At 47.6% G+C, this 18,161-nt stretch overlaps 1 protein-coding gene across 3 annotated transcripts in view; it reads left to right on the top strand.

Annotated features, from left to right (window-relative positions):
* ICA1 (islet cell autoantigen 1) overlaps positions 1–18,161 on the top strand; it is a 163,363-nt gene that overhangs the window by 137,392 nt on the left and 7,810 nt on the right. For all 3 annotated transcript variants that reach the window (XM_052638509.1, XM_052638508.1, XM_052638507.1), the window contains exon 13: positions 11,006–11,275. In XM_052638509.1, the coding sequence (XP_052494469.1) occupies positions 11,006–11,275 (270 nt within the window). The remainder of the gene's footprint in view (positions 1–11,005; positions 11,276–18,161) is intronic.

Below are 18,161 nucleotides of genomic sequence, written 5' to 3'. Positions count from 1 at the left end.
TCCTTATTTAAAACAACTTCCACACCTCATTGGTTTATAGGTACATCTTTGTTTCGTCAAATTCCAGCTCATAGGCTGTTTTTGTTTGTTTTTTTTTTGAGCACTCAATTTAATTCTGAAGATAAAGAGATGAACGTGCTCTTCCTCAAACTGTGTACTCATTCTCAGGCAGAAAAATGTATTTACAAATTTTCTTGGTTAAATACAGTTTGACGTAATTTCTCCTTTCGCCCTCCTTGAGTCACGAGCCATTCTTTCCCTCTATCTGCTTCTTCTACATCTGCAGCCCCTGGGGTAGCATCAGCTTAAAAATTAACACAGCCGCAAGTATAAAAATATTCCCTCAGTGTGCAAAGAACTTGAGGTGATGAAAGAAGAGAATGCTCTTACTTAGTTGACTTCCAAATATGTGCCCTTCGGAAAACTGCCAAAAGGACCAAATCCTGATTTAAAATGCTGGTTGTAGTATGTAAGACACTAAACAATCAAGAGTTAAAAAGCGCTTAATCCAGGGAAGGCTGACTTTATAGGACTGGCGGTGGGGCTGTAAGCTCTAGCACCTTGCTGCGTGGGGGGCCCGTTCACTCTCAGTGGTGATTCTGTTCAACAAGTCAGTCCTGGTGCAATGTTGTCAGAGAGCAGACCGCTTCTGACAACAGCAAGGACACAATTCTCCAGGAACCATGGCTCAGAAAATCACTCCGACTCAGTGTCATAGTGAAATGTGTTTCTCCTACTAAATAGAAAATGAAATTAGAAGATGCTTGCTCCTTGAAAGAAAAGCTATGAGAAACCTAGACAGCATGTTAAAAAGCAGAGATAACAATTTGCCGACAGAGGTCCATTAGTCAAAGCTGTGGTTCTTTCAGTGGTCATGTATGGATGTGAGAGTTGGACCATAAAGAAGGCTGGGCACCAAAGAATTGATAGTTTCAAATTGTGGTACTGGAGAAGACTCTTGAGAGTCCCTTGGACTGCAAGGAGATCAAACTAGTCAATCCTGAAGGAAATCAACTCTGTGCATTCACTCTAAGGATTGATGCTGAGGCTGAAGCTCCAATACTTTGGCCACCTGATGGGAAGAGCTGACTCACCGGAAAAGACCCTGATGCTGGGAAAGATTGAGGGCAGGAGAAGAAGGGGACGACAGAGGATGAGGTGGTTAGATGGCATCACTGACCCAATGGACATAAGTCTGAACAAACTCCAGGAGATAGTGAAGGACAGGAAAGCCTGGCATGCTGCAGTTCGTGGGGTCACAAGGAGTCAGACACGAGTTAATGACTGAACATCAGCAAATAGATAATGTAATGGAAAACCAGTATTTGGTCAGTTCATACAAAGGTTTCAAGTGAAGAAGAAACTGAGTTACAGTTTGAAATACTTGGAAGTGGCTGTAAAATCACCTTGTGACCACATGTGACGATCCTTAGCCTCAATTCATGGGTTATAACAGGTAGAAATCTTGTGTTCCTCAAAGTTGAGCCAAGAAAAATAACTCTCAGATACTGAACAGAAAGTGATGGCATAAAGCAGAAGAGAGTTCCATCCACTCAGCTCACCTAAGTCTCCTAACTTGGTTTCATCCAAAAGATCCCTCTCTCAGATGGGACTGGCTGAACGAATTTTAGAATTTTTAAACTGTTGATATTATAGTTAAAATGTTTGTCGTCGGCTGCTTCCTTGGTTTCTATACAGACTTGCGATTCTGAATTCTGCCCAAACTTCAGAAAGACTGAGGCCCCCCACTCAGTAGCTCCCACAGGTCTGGATGAGGAGCTGTAGCCTGAATCAGTAACACGTGTGTCCGTCCCTGCCCCAGGTCTTTCCCAGTCATTCAGAAGGGTCTCCTCTGTGCGTGTGTGTGTGCGCGCGCCAGTCATGTCCAACTCTTTGTGACCCCATGTGCTGTAGCCCACGAGGCTTCTCTGATGTTCCAGCAAGACTACTAGAGTGGGTTGCCATCTCCTCCTTCAGGGGGTCTCCCTGACCCAGGAATCGAACCTGAGTCTCTTGTGTCTCTGGCATTGGCAGGCAAATTGTTTACCAGCTGAGCTTCCTGAGAAGCCCCTCCTATACTTACCCATGTATGTGTAGCTGTCTAGGGATCTGACTGCTTCCTCACAGCTATGTCTTTTCTCATAAACTTTCCCTTCTTCCTGTCTTCCTCAGTGTCCTAGGGAGAACTGCTGAGTTGCTTCCTTTCATGAGCTAATGGTGCACTTTTAAAAGCAAGTACTATTCTTACTTGATCACCTTATAGTCTGGAGTGTTCTGTGTAGATTTACCCATGCTCCAGGCATCAAGTTTTCTAGTAAGATTGCTTGCTTGTTAAATTCTAATTTTACAATGGAGCACCAGGCTTGGGGATCATGAAAAAGTATTTCTTAGTGTCTACTCAGGGTCTGCTTCCCTGGTGGCTCAGAGGTTAAAGCATTTTGCCTGCAAGGTGGGAGACCCAGGTTCAATCCCTGGGTCGGGAAGATCCCCTGGAGAAGGAAATGGCAACCCACTCCAGTATTCTTGCCTGGAAAATCCCATGGACGGAGGAGCCTGGTAGATTACAGTCCACGGGGTCGCAAAGAGTCAGACACGACTGAGCAACTTCACTCACTGACTCACTCAGTGTCTAGCGTTGTTGGGGTTTTTTTTCACTCGTGGAGGAGGGATTTTTTTGTTTGGCGTGTATGTGTTTGTGGGTGTGCGTGTCCCAGAGAGTGGGCGCAGTGGATTTTCCTCCATCTGTTATTATTATCCATGTCTTTTTTCACCAGAAGGGAGATTTTAGAAGTATTCTTGAATTCTAAGCAAGTACAGTTTCTTCCCAGAACCTTTTATAATGAAGACTATTTTTCTTGTTAGTTTTCTAAGGTGGTTTCCTACCCATCTTTGTCCCGTGCTGTCTTCTGGGTGATGTGAGGATAGTGTTGGTGTTTGGGGTTTTTCATGTGTGTTTCAAGCGTGAGGCTTTTACAATTAGTCATAGCTTTGAGAGCGGGGAGCCAGGAGCAGACCCGAGCGCCTTCCTGTTTCACACACACATGAAGGGAACTGCCGTGACATTTATCTGCTTGCTTTCCTGTGCTCTCATTTTGGGTCTGTGCACTCACGTTTCCATCTTCTGTGCTCCTAATTTCTGCTGAGGTCATGAAACTTGGTATGATTTCAGAAATGTCACCGGAGTGGGCAGTCACCCTTTTCCCACCTTAGTTTTCTGTCACCCACAGTCTGGACACTAGCGCTTCCTCTGAATGTCAGTTTTCACTCATTGAAAACTCACGGGGTCAGAATCAGTGTTCCTAAGGAATGTTTTCGCAGAGACACAGGGTTTGATTTTTGAAGCCTCGGGCAGAGCAAGGCAAATATGATGAGAGGGTCTGTCATCTGGGCCATTCTGTCATGATGCCTGCAGCCAAGAATTTTGCCTGGCAGCCAGTGGAGCTACATGACCTTAGGAACCCTACAGACTTTACGAACATTTAAATATTTGCTTATATATGGAGATCCTTAATAGGCTCTGAAGTGTGCAGCACTGAGAAAACGTCTTGACCTGTGAGCCAGGGGTCCCCAGCCAGATAATCCATAACTAATAAATTATATGACCTTGAGGTCATCTAGCCTGGGTCTCTCTTTCCTCATCTATAAAATGAGTTTGAGGAGATGATTTATAAGATTCTTTCAGCTGAGTATGACGCTTCCCTTTGGGCATTTCACTGGGAAAACAGCAGGTTCCTCAATGGGAAGATGGGGGAGTGTGTGTGAAGAATGGCACACAGGAGAGGGTTGTTGAACCACAGACTTCCCTGAAGACAATGTTGGTGAGCTGTGGAAAGGGCTACCTTAGAGCCTGACTGCAGAGGTCCTGAGCCCACAATAAGGAGCATCACTTCACTCAGCAATCAGAGGGGGCCATGGATGTTATTTGAGGAAGGGAGTAATAACCTCACAGCTGAATTAAGCAAAAGTATACAGCCAGAGGGACTTCCCAGGTGGCACTAGTGGTAAAGAACCTGCCTGTTAATGCAGGAGACACAAGAGACCCAGGTTCGATCCCTGGGTCAGGAAGATCCCCTGGAGGAGGGCATACACTCCAGTATTCTTGCCTGGAGAATCCCACGGACAGAGGAGCCTGGTGGGCTGTGGTCCACAGGGTCTCAAAGAGTCGGACATGACTGCAGCAACTGAGCGTGCACACACACACACACACACACACACACACATACAAAGGGAAAGTGTCTTTCATGGAACGCCAGCAGGCTCAGCAGTGGGCCAGCCCCTAAGGGCTCCCAGGCTGGAATTTGTCATCAGAGTTTCAGGAAAGCATTTGGAATTGGAAACAGGGGTTTGAGACTGTTCCCAGGCGACACTAGAACCAAGAGAACACATAAGATCTTCTCTGCAGAGAATGTAGGGAAGAGAGAGGTGATGGCTTAGGAGGAAGTCTCAAGGGCAACCAGAGTAGGATGAGGCGGCCGGGAAAGTATAGTCAGGAAGACAGGAGGACATCCAAGAGAGCCACTTCCTGGGGACCCCAGGAGACGACAGCATTTCCAGAGTGGGCAGTAGTGTAGAGTGCTGAAGAGACCCAAGCAGCCTCAGAATAGGGGCTTGGAACCTGCCGTGAGGGTCTCACTGCTAACCTTCAAGAGGGCCACTTCAGTGTAGAGCAGGGCCAGGAACTTGATTACAGATAAAGCCAGAAAGAGTGCTAACAAAGTGGCGCGGGTGGCTGTAGAAGGAAGAAGAAACTTCAACAGTGATTTGACAGGAGGCGTGGGGTAAAAAAGTGAAAGTGGAAGTGTGAGTCTTCTCAGTCATGTCCGACTCTTTGCAGTCCCATGGACTATAGCTTGCCTGGCTCCTCTGTCCATAGAATTCTCCAGGCAAGAATACTGCAGTGGTTGCCATTTCCTTCTCCAGGGGATCTTCCTGATCCAGGGATTGAACCCAGGTCTTCGGCATTGCAGGCAGATTCTTTGCCATCTGAGCCACCAGGGAGGTGTTGGAGGAGACTGCAGTAACTGCAGTATCAAGTGAAGACTGATACTGTTGGAGTGTGCACAGACTTGAGGCCAGGGAGAAGCCTTGGAAGATGAATGATTACAGATGCTAGAGTTGAATATTGCTGGAGGTGGAGCAGGCTTCCCAAAATGGGGAGAGCACAGTGGGGGCTAATGTCACAAAGGAAGAGGGGTGCATGAGGAGGCATAGAGTTGGAGGCCAAGCAGTGAGAGCTGGAGTATGTCACGTGTGCTGGCCTTTATGTTTGTAGTTGTATCTGTGATTGGGTTACTGGTAGGAAAGTAAACATGGAGACTTGAGGAACTAGCAAGGGCATGAAGGGGGCTTGGAGGCATATCTGTGGATTTGGCACCTGTGATCTCCACCACCTTTGTTCATTCTTTAAGACAAAGGCAGATAGCCTTTGTGGCTCAGTGGTAAAGAATCCACCTGCCAGTGCAGCAGATACAGGTTCGATTCCTGGTCCAGGAGGATCCCACATGCCACAGAGCAACTTAGCCCATGCACCGCAACTGCTGAGCCTGCACTCTAGAACCCGGGAGGCACAAGTTCTGAGCCCACGTGCCTAGAGTCTGTGGCTACAACAAGAAAAGCTACTGCGGTAGAAGCCTGTGCATTGCAACTAGAGATTAGCTCCCACTCGGCCCAGCTAGAGAAAAGCCCACGCGGCAGAGAAGACCAAGCCAAAAATAAATAAATAAAATCATTTTAAAAAGAGACAAAGACAGGATGGGGCTCAGAAAGCCAGGATTGGTACTTGCTTGTCTGCAGGGGTAGAAGCTCTGACTCCAGCTGTAGCTCTCACCGGCTTCTTATCGTATCTAGCTATGTTCTCATTTTCTCACTGTTGAGTTGAATTATTTCCAGAGAAAATGATAGCATGATTCTTAAGAGCCGACTGACTAGGGTTATTTTTCAAGTCTTGACTTGTCGGGTTACAGACCTAAACCTGAACTTTCTATTGGTAATTATATTTTTCTTACAAGTGATGTATAGTCATTTCAAGCATCTTAATTATCAGGGCAATAATTGGGAGGTTTCTCTGCTTTCTGGTTCAAGTCAGTGTCAGTTTCATTGCTTTCAGCTAACAAGTTTTCTTAAAAGAGAAAATAGCCATAGTGTGCTGCTGCTGCTGCTGCTAAGTCGCTTCAGTCATGTCCGACTCTGTGTGACCCCACAGATGGCAGCCCACCAGGCTCCCCCGTCCCTGGGATTCTCCAGGCAAGAACACTGGAGTGGGCTGCCATTTCCTTCTCCAATGCATGAAAGTGAAAAGTGAAAGTGAAGGTGCTCAGTCGTGTCCGACTCTTCACAACCCCATAGACGGCAGCCCACCAGGCTCCTCCATCCATGAGATTTTCCAGGCAAGAGCACTGGAGTGGGGTGCCATTGCCTTCTCCGAACAAGTCTTCTTAAAAGAGAGAATAGCCACAGTATAGCCTGCTGTAACTGCTAAATAACCAGGACACTAAGTAACAGGCCACATTCAATGGTCTTGTGTGTGCATGTGCAGGTATGTGCATACTCAGTCATGTCTGGCTCTTTATGACCCCTTAGACCCTCCAGGCTCCTCTGTCCATGGGATTTCCCAGGCAAGAATGTTGGAGTGGGAGGCCATGCCCTTTTCCAGGGGATCTTCCCGACCCAGAGACTGAACCCTAGTCTCTCGTGTCTCCAGCATTGGCAGCTGGGTTCTTTATCAGCTGAGCCACCAGGGAAGCCCCCTTTCAATTGAAGACCTCTATTCAAAACCAGTTCTGGACAACATCCTCCCCATGCATCCTTTTTTCATTTAGTCACTAAATTTGCTTTGGATAGGATAGGTTATTAGTCAGGAATCATTTAGTTGGAAGTAACAAATTCTTCTTTGAACAGTTTAGCTTTAATATGAAAAGAAAATAGAAGAACGTATGGATATTGGTCCATGTAGCTGAGGATACACAGGGGTGGATTGACTTCAAGAAAGGCTGGATCTGTCTGGATTGGGAGTGAAGTTTGGGGGAGAATGGATACATGTATATGTACGGCTGAGTCCCTTCACTGTTCGCCTGAAACTGCTGCTGTTGCTGCTAAGTTGCTTCAGTCGTGTCTGACTCTGTGCGACCCCATAGATGGCAGCCCACCAGGCTCCTCCGTCCTGGGATTCTCCAGGCAAGATCACTGGAATGGGTTGCCATTTCCTTCTCCATCGCCTGAAACTATCACATTGTTAATCAGCTATACCCCGGTACAAAATAAAAAGTTTTTAAGAAAGAGTGTTGTCAGGATTCTCTAACTCCTAAAGTGTCCATCCCCGTTTGGTTCCATCATCACTGAGAGCCTCAACTCTGCATCCCTAGAACTTAGAATCCCAAAGAAGAGAGCCTGTCTTCCTCCCAGCTTCCATATTCCAAACTCAGGGAAGCCCCTGGCTTGTGCCCACCCCTGAGCCAGTCACCATGGCCTGAGCAATGAAGAACTCTGCTGAGCCTAGGTCACGGGTCCACCTGGGATGAAGTGGTGAGGCATCTTACGTGGTGTCTCACCAGGATGAGGAGGAGAAGGGGTCTCTCCCCAGAGAGAAAGTAAAGAGGGTGAGGAAAGGGATGCTAAGTTAGCAAAACCACAAAGGGCTATTCTAGATACCATCTCACACAACAGAAACAGTAAACACAAAGGTAGAGCTTTTCCAGTCTGTGATTGGTTTTTTTTTTTTAATTTTTATTGGAGAATAGTTGCTTTACAATGTTGTGTTAGTTTCTGCTGTATAGCAAAGTGAAACAACTATGTGTATGTGTGTGTGTATATATATACACACACATATATATATGTATATCCCTCTTCATTGGATTTCCTTCCCCTTTAGGTCACAGGCTATAGTTATTTTCAAAGGGCTCTCCAAGTATATTATTTGTTGTTGCTCATGCTGGTCATGATCTTCCCTGGATTGATATCTAGATGAAAGCAAAGGAGGCTTTAAAGTGACTTTGGGAGGAATACACACAATTCTGAGTGCTCCCTTAAAGTCATCTCTTCCTCTGGGGTCTAGACATCACCTTGAATTAGTTCCAATAAAGGGGATTTGGTTCAACAATCATCTGGTTTCAGTCCGGCCAGAAAGGAAACCATGAGAAAAGGTTTGGGCAATTAGGTCCAACTGAAAGGAGGAAGTACTGAGCTCTGCGAAGTGAATGTGTGTAAAAAGGGTGATGCTGAGAAAGACTGAAGAGAGAAGTGGGAAGGGACGCTCAGATGAGTGTTGGCGGACACGCCCTGTCACAGCCAAGGCTCCTTCCTCCGCTTCCAGTGGCGAGGGCCTCGTCTCTCCTGCCCGGCCCTTCCCACCTTGAGCAGGCCTGGGTGGCTCCTGAGTGCCCCCATCACCACAGAACCATCTCGGAAGCCGGCGTAATAAAATGCCATCTTCCTCATCTTCTCACCACCACACCCACAGGCCAGATATTGGTGCAAAACCTCTGTGATAACACAAACAGAAGAATGCTGAAATTAGACAGTTGTCCAAATATGGTGATCCTTCGCCACTATTTTTAAACCACAGTGATATGAAAGTGCCTGTATTTCTCCTCCCCCGCCGGCCGTGTATAGACAGTCTGCTCGGCACACTCAGATGTCCCAAATGTTTCTATAAAGTGTGGTTGCAAATAGATCCAATAAAACCAACGGAGATAAGAGCTTTATTTAAATCACAAGTAAAGACTTTAAAAAAGTATCTCATATATTTGAGGAAAACCTCTTAACCTCACTGTGTCAGTATCAGCATTAAAATCTAGCTCAGAGAAAATATAAATCATGATTGTTCCTTCTCTTCATAACTTACAGCAGAAATGTTTATAGTTTCCAAGTGGCAATTAGATATCACAACAAAGCCGGAGTTAATAAACCTATCAGTTCTTAGTTTTTAAACTATGTAGAAAACTCAACGAAAGGTTATAGGATTCTTGATAATTAACACCTCCGCTATACTTGTGCTCACCATTTAGTATTTTGTCGGTGTTCATCTGGTAAGAATCAGTCTCTTCTTTAAAGTCTTTCTTCTGGACCAGCAGTGAGGTTTAAGATATATTCCTTTTGATCTTCCTGAGGATATTCCAAAGTGGACATTATTAACATTATAATTTTATAGAGGAAAAAACAGAGGCCCAGATGGGGTAAGGATCTCAAGCGAGTCACACAGCAAGGAAAGGGTGGTCCAGCGTCCACTCCTCTGGTCCAGCCAACCCTTCAGGGCTGCGTCTTTGGCCTGTGAAACTCATCCTTGACTGCTTTGCCCAGTTTCCTGTCATTTTCACCGCTGCCCTCAGGCAAACCAGATCCACCTTGCCTTTGCTTTATGCAGTTGCAGTGCCACAAAGGAGACGGGAAGAGGACGTCTTTCTTGGTCACTCTGAGACTTCCTGAAACCTCTGCTCCCCGCTGCTTGCCCCACTTACACTAAAGCCAGTTTACTGACACTGGATGTGGTAGAGGAAAGTACAGCTTTTATTGGAGGGCCAAGCAAGGAGGATAAGCAGTTCATGCTCAAAAGGCCCAAACCCCATGATCCCTTTTAGGGAACAGGTGTGGGTTGCAGGGCGCCTCTGATCATCCTTTCTGCTGGGTCAGTCTGGGCTGTGATGAGGCTCCCCTCCTCAGGCCAGATGGCAGGGCAGGCTGCCATGTAGTGCTTCAGCTGTGGATGCAAGGCTTCTGTGGGAAGATTCAGGAAGCTACAGTAACCAGAACTAAGATCTCCAGCATGCCTTCAAGCCTGGCTTTGTTTCATATCCAAGAAATGTATTGATAGTAAGTTTGTTATTTTAAGGAGACACCAAAACTCTATAGAGTTTTTATGGAAACTATTTGAGCTTCCCTGAGGGCTCAGCTGGTAAAGAATCCACCTGCAATGCAGGAGACACAGAAGATGTGGGTTCGATCCCTGGGTCGGGAAGATCCCCTGGAGGAGGAAATGGCAACCCACTCCAATGTTCTTGCCTCGGAAATCCCATGGACAGAGGAGCCTAGTGGGCTGTAGCCCACTAGGGCCCAGGGGGTCACAAAGAGTTGGACACGACTGAGCGCATATCCATGTATCCATTTCAATGCAGTTCTACTGATGCTCAGAAATTGGTCTTGCTTTGAAGGAAAGGAAATGCGGGAAAACTAAACAAGGATCTGCTTGCTCCACTTGCACTGAAGCCAATTTACTGACACTGGATTACAGCATTTATTGGAGGGCCAAGCAAGGAGGAGAGGCAGCTCATGCTCAAAAGGCCCAAACTCCATGATCCCTTTTAGGGAATAGGTATGGGTTGCAGGGTGCCTGATCAGCTCAAGTACAATTGTCTGATTGGGTGATGGTGAGGTAACAGGGTGATGTTTCAGGAATCTCAGTCATCATCTGGTTCCAGTCTGTCTAAGTGCTGGTGGTCAGTATGTAGCTAACTTCCTCCACTGGGTGGGAGTTTTAGTATCTGAAAAACAACTCAAGGATATGGCTCAGGATATTATCTATATAGCCCTTGAGGAGAAACTAAATGTCCTTGACTTTGTTTTATGACTAAGCTATTATGATTGGGTTGACCAAAAAGTTGTTCAGGTTTTTCTGTAAGACAGTATGGAAAAACCCAAACAAATTTTTCGGCCAACCCAGGGTCTCATTTCATTGTTCTTTGTTTCTGTTTCATTTTTGTGTTTTTTTTTTACTTCTCTGGTTAAATTTGCTCTTTGGTGCTCTGGGAAGGCCTCGGAAGCTTAAACTTTTTTACAAGCAAGAGGCTTGGGGGCCATAGGGGGAGAGGGCATGTCTGTCAACAGGAAGGCCCCGTAGGATCGTGCTTGCTTTCAGTGGGAAATTTCTGAAGTTCTGTGATAGGGTTAATTTATATTTTGATTAACTTTTAAAAAAATCTAGCTGGTCTGTCTCAGCCCAGCCCCTACCACATCTATTCCCTAGAAGCCAAGCCTGTGGGGGTGATGTGTTTTTGTGCTCTGTTACTTCAATCAGCTTGCCTGGGCCCAGTGGCAGGGACCCCCGAACCTGAAGGTGCTGACAAAGAGGACCTGCTGCTGTTGAGTGAGATCTTCAACGCTTCCTCCCTGGAAGAGGGCGAGTTCAGCAAAGAGTGGGCTGCTGTGTTTGGAGACGGTCGGCTGAAGGAGCCAGTGCCCGCTGCGGCCCCAGGAGAGCTGGACCCCAGGCCCCAGGCAGGCTCAGGATTCCTTCCTTCACAGCTTCTAGATCAAAACATAAAAGACTTACAGGCCTCGCTGGAAGGTACGGACCACAGGGATTGTAATGGGGGTGGGGGTGGTGAGGGTGGTGATATATTGTTTGTTTTTTAATCCAAAGACCTATTTTTCTTTATCTTCTTTTTTGTGTTTTCTGATTTTTATCTTATATCCAGTGTCTTATTTTTTGTTTTTGTATTTTTCTTTTGTGTCCATTGACTTTAGCTGAAGCTTCAGAATCACATTCTAGCCTTAAGATACATATTAGGGTTTAAAATCCTCTTCTTTGCATAATTTTCTCTCCATGGTAACACTTCCTATTAATCAAAGGCTAGAGGGGTGGTCCTCAGTCTTCCTGTCTTACTTTGGTTTTAGACTTTTTCATGGCACCCTTGAGAGATCAGAGTGCCTTCACAGTTGTGGCCTATTCACGTGGCCATTCCTGCCTGGCTAGTGCCCTAGCTGAGTTCTCCCATATACTCGTGAGACAGCATTCCCATAGACATGGGGCTTTCTGGGTGCTTTTTCCCTCTGCCACCATGGCCCACCCCATTCTTGAGTATGCCCTCAGCTTAAGCCATTCCTGTTCTGCCTGAAACACATGGCCCAACAGAAACAGAGTTTTCACACTGATCAAGGTACCCCAAAGCTCACCAGCAGCTCACATGCTGGTTCAGAATTATTGATGTGCAGAGCAGATTGATTTCGAGTGCAGAAACTAACACTCAGGTTGAAAGTTAAATTTTTAAGTTGGAGTTTCTAAACAGACCTTGAGAAGGAAACCATTTTAGTATCTGAATGCTTTCTTGCTCTTTCCATGTTTTAATTATAAGACAAGAATCACTGTTCAGAAGTTCTCAAATTGTTTTGATTTTTCCATGAATTTAGGTTATCTCCTTAATAAACAGCATGTTTATCTGGCACTTAGAGCTGAGAACAAACAGCAGAACTGGAATGACTAAGTAATTATGGGCTATTAAAAAAAAAAACACTCAGGTCTTTGGAGATGAGATCATGGACGTGGCGAAAGTTGGTGGGCAAGACCAAAAGAAAATCTTTCCTCTTTTTTATGAAATACGTGTTTCCTTTCATCTTCCTTTTTGAGCCCTATTTTGTAGCCATCTCGTTTATTCTCAGTAATGAGGTTAGAGATGAGAGGGATAACTGCAATCTAAAACTACTTCTCTGCCCTGAGTCTCACCCGAGTTTCATCACCTCTTTTGCCGGAACCCCAGATGAACAAGGTTGCCAGAGACCAGGTTTCACCCCCACCCACCTGTGGTGGAGGCGCTAATAAGGCGTGGGAGAGTCGGGAGAGGCAGGGCCGGAGCGGGATCCACAGCTCAAAGCTCAGGGCTGCTGGAGACCCTCCAGCCGTGCTGCAGGGTGAACGCCCCCCCCCCCCGCCCCCCGCCCCGCCCCAGAGCCCCCAGCTTTGGAGACACCTGGGCACCTGCTGCAGCCAGGAGCAGTGGTGGCCTCCTTAGCTGAAGGGGCTGAGTGCCGCTCTCTCATGGGCACCTCGGGCTGACAGTGAGAACTCAGAGCTTCACATCCTCTTCCTGAGCGGGTGGAGCAAGACCTCAGCTCAGGCCCAGAGCACTGTCCCCGGAACTCTGCCCAAGAGCTGAGACAGGGGCAGCAGCCATGGGCTTGGCATTTCAGCCTTGCCCCACGGCCAGGAGAAAGGCCCACGGCCACACTTGGGGCTGAGGAGGGAGTTGGTCACACAGCATGAGAGATGCAAGCTGGCACTACGGAAAGAGAAAGAGGTACTTTAAAGGGAAGCCATTTATGTCTCAGGCAAACAGTTTCACTGGAGGTTGCCGCCCTAGTAGCACTGAAGCAAGATTCTTATTTGTCCAGCAAATATGTATTAAGTCCTCTGGGTGCCAGGCACTGGGGAATCACCTGAGAACAAAACAGGCAAGGCTTCTGCCTTCCAGGAACTCACATTCTAATGGAGACAAGATAATTGTGGTGCTGGAGAAGACTCTTTAAAGTCGCTTGAACAGCAAGGAGATCAAACCAGTCAATCCTGAAGGAAATCAACTCTGAATATTCATTAGAAGGACTGATGCTGAATCTCCAATACTTCGGTCACCTGATGTGAAGAGCCACCTCATTAGAAAAGACTCTGATGCTGGGAAAGATTGAGGGCAGAAGGAGAAGGGGATGACAGAGGATGAGATGGTTGGATGGCATCATTGACTCAATGGACATGAGTTTGAGCAAACTCCTGGAGATAGTGAAGGACAGGAAAGCCTGGCGTGCTGCAGTCCATAACGCTGCAAAGAGTTGGACCCGACCGAGCGACTGAGCAACAGCAACAAAACATAATGAAAAAGCAGATCACATTGTAGGCTGGAAAGTTACCAATGATATGGAGAAAAGGAAAAGCAGAGCCAGAGCTGTTGTCGGGGGAATGGAAAAGTAGGTCAGGGAGAGAACTAAGTGGGACTCTTACTGAGAAGAAGAGGTCTGAGCAGCGACTCGCAGGAGGCCAGAGAATTAGCCATGTGGGGATCTAGGCAGGGAAACCCCTGTGCCCAAAGGGAGGATGTGCCCGATAGAGTTGAGGGTCTGTAGGAGGAGCGCTTGGGTTGGGGTGAGAAGGAGAAGTGCTCGGAAAGGAGACGAGCTGGGTCATATAGGCCTTGTAGCTGTTGGAAGAACTTAGGAACCATCATAGCATCTTGGACCAAGGATGGACAAGATCTGGTTTACCATTTACAAGACCCATTCTGGCTGCCAAAAGTTTCATTTCCTCTGCTGAGGTTCTGTCAGGATCAATGTTAAAGGAGTTATTTTGTAACCTCTGAATTATCCTGTTTTCTTTGCATGTGTGTGTGTGTGTGTGTGTGTGTGTGTGTGTGTGTGTGTGTGTGCGTGCACGCACGCACACGCACTTAAGTCTCTCAGTTGTGTCCAACTCTTTGCGAGCCTATGGACTGTAGCCCACTAGGTTCCTCTGTCCATGGGATTCTCCAGGCAAAAATATTGGAGTGAGTTGCCATTTCCTTCTTCAGAGGATCTTCCTGAACCAGACATCAAACCCACATCTCCTGCATTGGCAGGAGGATTCTTTACCACTGAGCCACCAGGGAAGCCCCACTATTAGGTATTAGACCCCCTAAATAACCCTCGTAGCTCAGTTGGTAAAGAATCTGCCTGCAATGCAGGAGGCCTGGGTTCGATTCCTGAGTCAGGAAGATTCCCTGGAGAAGGAAATGGCAACCTACTCCAGCATTCTTGCCTAGAGATCCCAAGGAACAGAGGAGCCTGGCAGGCTACAGTCCACGGGGTTGCAAGAGTCGGACTCGACTTAGCAACTAAACCACTAAATAATTCTCAGGAGAGACTCAAGTCATCTGAAGGAGCTTTGTACTTTTCCACAGATGTTGTCTTCTTATCCCTGGGTTAGCCCCCACTTCAGAGACACTGATATCTAAAACTGATTTCCTTTATCATGGTCAAGTAACAAGAACGAGCTCTCAATATGGCACGTGCAGTGGGTCAAGCACTGCCGCAGGTGCTTTAGGTGTGTTATTTCATCCTCACCACACCCTTCCCAGACAGGCAGGCAGGCAAGCACTGATGTCATCTCCAACTTGCAGCCTGGGAAACAGAGAAACAGGGAGTAAGTAGTTTGCCCCAGATTAGACCTCTGGTAGGAGGCAGGCCGGAGAAGGCAATGGCACCCCACTCCAGTACTCCTGCCTGGAAAATCCCATGGACAGAGGAGCCTGGTAGGCTGCAGTCCATGGGGTCGCTAAGAGTTGGACATGACTGAAGCGACTTAGCAGCAGCAGCAGCAGCAGCAGGAAGCAGGCCGGATTGTGGGCCTGAGCCGCTAGACTCCAGAACTCATGCTTTTCACAAATCTGTGCTGTTGCCACCAAGTACCACATCTCTGATGGCAAACGTGATTCCCTGACGGGCTCCCTCAGGCCTTGCCTTGGGTGCTTCTAGAGGAGCCGGAGTTGTAATGGCTGTAACCTTGGTCCTAGGCATCCCGGGTGCATACAGGGACCAAGGCAACCACAGAGTCATGGAGGAGAGACGTGGGTGTGGGAAGGAAGGGTTGTGTCAACCACAAAAGTTGGATGATGTTCCCGAATTGCGTTGTTGTTTTTCAGTTGTTCAGTCATGTCCGACTCTTTTGTGACCCCATGGACTGTACTCCGCCAGGCTTTTCTGTCCATGGAATTCTCCAGGCAAGAATACTGGAATGGGTTGCCATTCCCTTCTCCAGGGGATCTTCCTGATCCAGGGATCGAACCCCTGTCTCCTGTGTCTCCAGCATTGAAGCAGATTCTTGACCTACTGAGCCAGTGGAGAAGCCTGATGTTCCAGAACAAATATGTGAATTTGAGATCATCTCCACAGCCTTTGCCGGTGCCCGCCGTCGCCCCTCGTTGACTCTAGCACTGTCCTGCTCAGTCTGGCCCCCACCGTTGTGGCTCTCTGGGTGGACCAGGTGGAGCTGCATCCTCGGGGTCTGAGGGTCTGCAGGACAGAGGTGGGCAGCGGTCTGCATGCAGGCGCAGACACCTCGAGGTCTTTCCCCTCTCTGCCCCCTCTGCACTGCCGCCTCCCTCATCCACCTTCACCTCCTCGGTCTTCTCCCCTTCCTACCTCTCCCCTCTCCTCCGCCTCCCTCTCCTCTTCGGCCTCCCTTTGCCTTGGGGAAGCAGAAAGAAAAGGGGGGCGGTGGATTTCGTAAGAGAACAATTATATCTTCCTTTCCCACCTACTTCAAGCTCTAGAAGAGCAAAACAAAGGAACTTACATTTAGAATCAAATTGTGCTGAAATACATGAAGGAGTCAATTTTAGCGGGCTTTCTAAGAGTTTCTGAAGTTGCCAGCATGACAGGTAGGGGCCAGGGTTTTCTGTGTCACCCAGCGATGAGAAATTGCACCTTCCTGAGGTCTCTTGCAGTGAGGAGGATGCGGCCACCCAGAGGTGCTGCCTGAGGCAGAGACCTGGCCAGGCCTTCTTAGACATTCTTCTCTATTCCCACCAGCATCAAGATTTAATTTAGAAACAGATGCTGATACTGAAACGATAACCATCTGCTCAAAATAAATCCACCAGGACATCTTTTATTTCAGGATCCTGCCAACCACAGTTAGGCATCTTGTTCCAGAATCTCACAAACATACAGCCCTTTGTTCCTTCTGGATGTTCTTTTTTTTTCAGCTAATCCAGCTGTTGCCATCTGGGTGGGTTTCCACTTAAAGCCAATGTTATGTCAAGCTTAGCCTTATCTCAGATTCACCTTTCCTTGACCAGAGCTCACCTCTTGCTGTCTCTGGCTTAGCCTGGCTCTGGGTAACTGATATTTCCGGGCCTCAAATGGAATAACGTGAAAGAAAAGGCTGTGGGCTGCATTTAAAGATAATTTGAACAGAGAGTATGAGCCACTGGCATTTTTATTTGTTCTGTCAAAGAAGCAGCACTTTCTAAACCTGTTATGGCTCATCCCCAGGTCTTGGCTAAATTCCTGCAGAATTTAAGTGCCTGTATTAGTCCATAGAAGGAACCTCAGTGACCATCTCCTCCACCCTCATTTACACATGAAGGGTCCCCAAAGGGTCTCATGCCTTGCCGAGTTGTGGTTTTATCCACCATCCACATAATGTTTTTAGACTCTCCTGCTGCTGTTCAGTCGCTGAGTCATGTCAGACTCTTTGCCTCCTGATGGCCTGTGGCTCACCAGGCTCCTCTGTCCATGGGATTTCTCAGGCAAGAATACTGGAGTGGGTTGCCATTTCCTCCTCCAGGGGATCTGCCCCAACCAGAGAAGAACCTGTGTCTCCTGCATTGGCAGGTGAATTCTTTACCACTGAGCCACCTGGAAAGCCTCAGCTTGCATAAATAAACACAAGCTACACTAAACTCCTCAGCTTGGCTTCCAAGGTCCTTTAGGGCCTGACCCCGGTGTCATCACTGCCCATACCTCCCGTGCCTTTACTGAGCATGACTTAATGACATCGTTCTGCTGGGGACCATGTGTCATGTCTAAGCTGGACTCCAGGGAACCCGATTCTCCCCTCCTCCCCCCAGAGCATTCCACCCACTTCACACTCTTGATGTTCTGCTTGGCTAACTCATCACCCTTCAGGTGCTCATGTTCAGCATATCATCCAGGGCCTCCCTCAGCAGTCAGTGTTGACTATTTCTGCTCTCCATTCCCTTTATACCCAGTACTTAATCATTCCTCTCATTTCACCTCATTGTAAAATGGGCTGAATTTTCTGTCTTGCTTTACGTTGTCACGGGCAGGGCCCGTGTTTGTGTTGCTATCATATTTCCCAAACATAGCTCAGTGCCTGGAATCGATGTTCCATAAAGACATCTGGGTGGATGGGCTGATGGATGAATGGATGGATGGCAGACAAGAAGGAAGGGAGAGATCCAGCTGACATTGCATCACTAATTGAAGAGAGAAAGTTCTGAAGACAATCTCAGGGGTTGGTTCTCCTTTGTGCTGAGTGATAGCAGGAACCCAGAATCACTGGATTTATTGAGCGCCTGCTCTTCAGCCTCTGTACGCCCAGTTTCACCCACGAGCTCCCATTTTATCCATACAACAGCCTAACGAGGTAGGAATTTTTATCCACCCTTTGCCAGTATGGAAACTGGGGCTCAGAGCAGGTGTGGACGGCAGGCTGGTGCCTGGCCACGGTGGCCGTGGCCTTCCCACGTTCCCCTTCATGGCCAGCCCTACCCCAGAGCGCCCAGGGCTCCGCTCACAGCCCAGCCTGGCCTTTCGCTCTCCCAGCGCAATTGCGCTCATGCCGAAGTGCTTCACTGGCTGGTGTTTCTTTGGCCCTACTTGCTGCTCTAGCTGGCCAGTATTATTTCTGGCCGATTTATATTTTCCCTTATGTCAGTGAAGGGGGCAGGATTGCTCCAGTAAAATTT

This window comes from Budorcas taxicolor, chromosome 4 (assembly GCF_023091745.1).
Source record: "Budorcas taxicolor isolate Tak-1 chromosome 4, Takin1.1, whole genome shotgun sequence".
NCBI lineage: Eukaryota > Metazoa > Chordata > Mammalia > Artiodactyla > Bovidae > Budorcas > Budorcas taxicolor.
This window is presented reverse-complemented; position numbering and strand designations above follow the sequence as displayed.